This window comes from Elephantulus edwardii, unplaced genomic scaffold, assembly GCF_000299155.1.
Source record: "Elephantulus edwardii isolate Elephantulus edwardi_28Jun2011 unplaced genomic scaffold, EleEdw1.0 scaffold00030, whole genome shotgun sequence".
Lineage (NCBI taxonomy): Eukaryota > Metazoa > Chordata > Mammalia > Macroscelidea > Macroscelididae > Elephantulus > Elephantulus edwardii.
The window spans coordinates 21,202,910-21,204,865 of record NW_006399780.1 but is presented as its reverse complement, the minus strand read 5'-3'; the positions used below and the strand labels follow the sequence as shown (position 1 = coordinate 21,204,865).

At 38.7% G+C, this 1,956-nt stretch overlaps 1 protein-coding gene across 1 annotated transcript; it reads left to right on the top strand.

Moving 5' to 3' along the window:
• The first annotated feature begins 643 nt into the window (after nucleotides 1–643).
• Nucleotides 644–1,621, top strand: LOC102857089 (olfactory receptor 10C1-like). Its single transcript, XM_006883992.1, has one exon. It carries the CDS (start codon nucleotides 644–646, stop codon nucleotides 1,619–1,621), a length of 978 nt encoding a protein of 325 aa, XP_006884054.1.
• The last annotated feature ends 335 nt before the right edge of the window (nucleotides 1,622–1,956 follow it).

Here is a 1,956-nt window from a genome sequence, read left to right as displayed (position 1 = left end):
ATAGCTAAGTTATTGTATTCAAATAAAAATATATAGGTAAAGAAATGTAAATTACTGATCATACTCTTCTAAACTATTGCAGGTACTTTTAAGGAAGGGTATGAAATTTGTAGGATTATAATAATTGTATTTCATTCTTTGTGCTTGGTGGTACATGACTCCTTTTGATTAGAATATATTATTTATGTAATAATATTGTTGTTCTTGTTAGTGACATTGAGTCAGAATTAACTGACCTTCCATTAGATTTTCAAAAGCAATAAATGGCTAGCTGGAGGAGTTTGGCCACCTTTCTCTGACAGAGTAACTGGTGGCTTTGCAAGCCGTTGGGTTGGCAGCACAGTTCCTTACCACTAGACCACCAGAGTTCTTATATAATATGTATATATAACTTTAATACTCATAAAATGAAAACAGATCATAATTTGCTCCTAAAATCTGTTTTACTCCTCTAAATGTCAAAAAGCATAAAATCCACAGTTCAAAGCAAAGAAGGAATATTACATTCCATTTAATTTAAAGTTACTTTAAAATATTTAATAAACTGAATCCATGTATCTTAGTTTTCAGATCAGACCAGTGATTCTAAGAAAGTGTCTTTGGTTAAGGTTTGATGAAGATCTGTGTAAGGCTACCTGTAAGTATGGAATACTCTTTCTTGTCTCCTCAGATGTCTGTCTCTGAGTCCATCATAGGTGGAAACCAGACCCTCTGCACCAAATTCACACTTGTGGCCTTTTCCTCTCTAGCAGAATTACAGGTTTTGCTTTTTGCTATGTTCTTAATTATATACGTATTTACAGTGGGAGGAAATGCCATCATAATCTGCCTGATCTGGGTCACTCCTTCCCTGCACACTCCCATGTATTTCTTCCTGGTGAATCTCTCCTTTCTGGAAATGTGTTACATCAGCAATGTGGTGCCTCAAATGATGGCACATCTGCTGGTAGAGAACAAGACCATTAGTTTAGCAGGCTGTGCCGCTCAGATGTATTTATTCACTATATTGGGACTGACAGAATGTTGTCTGCTAGCAGCCATGGCTTATGATCGTTTTGTAGCCATTTGTTACCCACTGCATTATAATCTCTTGATGGGTCCTAGGGTATGCATAAAACTGGCTGTGTCATGTTGGGCCATTGGATTGGTGGTAGAGTCAGCCCAAACTACTTGGATCTTCACTCTGCCTTTCTGTGGAACAGGACAGATTCAGCACTTTTTTTGTGATGTCATACCTGTGGTGAAACTGGCTTGTGTTGATACGTCTTATAATGAGATTGTCTTGTTTGTTGTCTCTGTTCTATTCATCATGAATCCATGTCTTCTTATTTTATTCTCCTATATCCGAATTTTTATTGCCATCTTGAGGATCCCCTCCGCAGCTGGCAGAGGCAAAGCATTCTCCACTTGTTCTTCCCATATCCTGGTTGTCTCTCTGTTCTATGGAACTGCCTTATTCACTTATCTCCAGCCTAAGAGTACCCACACTCCAGCAACAGACAAAGCAGCTGCCCTCATGTACACAGTGTTCACTCCTGCTTTGAATCCTGTCATCTATACCTTGAGGAACAAGGAAGTGAAAGAAGCCTTTCTCAGATTAATACAGAAGAAACCTCTTTGACAAATAGCCTACATCTAGACAACTATGCTACAGCAGATAAAATTTACATTTCTGTATACAGATGATGGGAAATTATCCAAGCGTTTCATCTATCTCTCTCTCAAATATGTATTTATATGTTGATTGTTGATGTGTGCCATCGCGTTGGATCTGACACATAGCTGACCCTCCAATGGGTTTTCAGAGGCATTAAATCAGTCAAGAGGAGATTGCTGCTCATCTTTTTCTGTGGAGTAGCTGATGGATTCAAACTGTGTACCTTCTGATGGGCAGCACAATTCCTTACTGCTACGTTGTAAGACCTTCTTCTCTCTCTCTCTCTTTCTCTCTCTCTC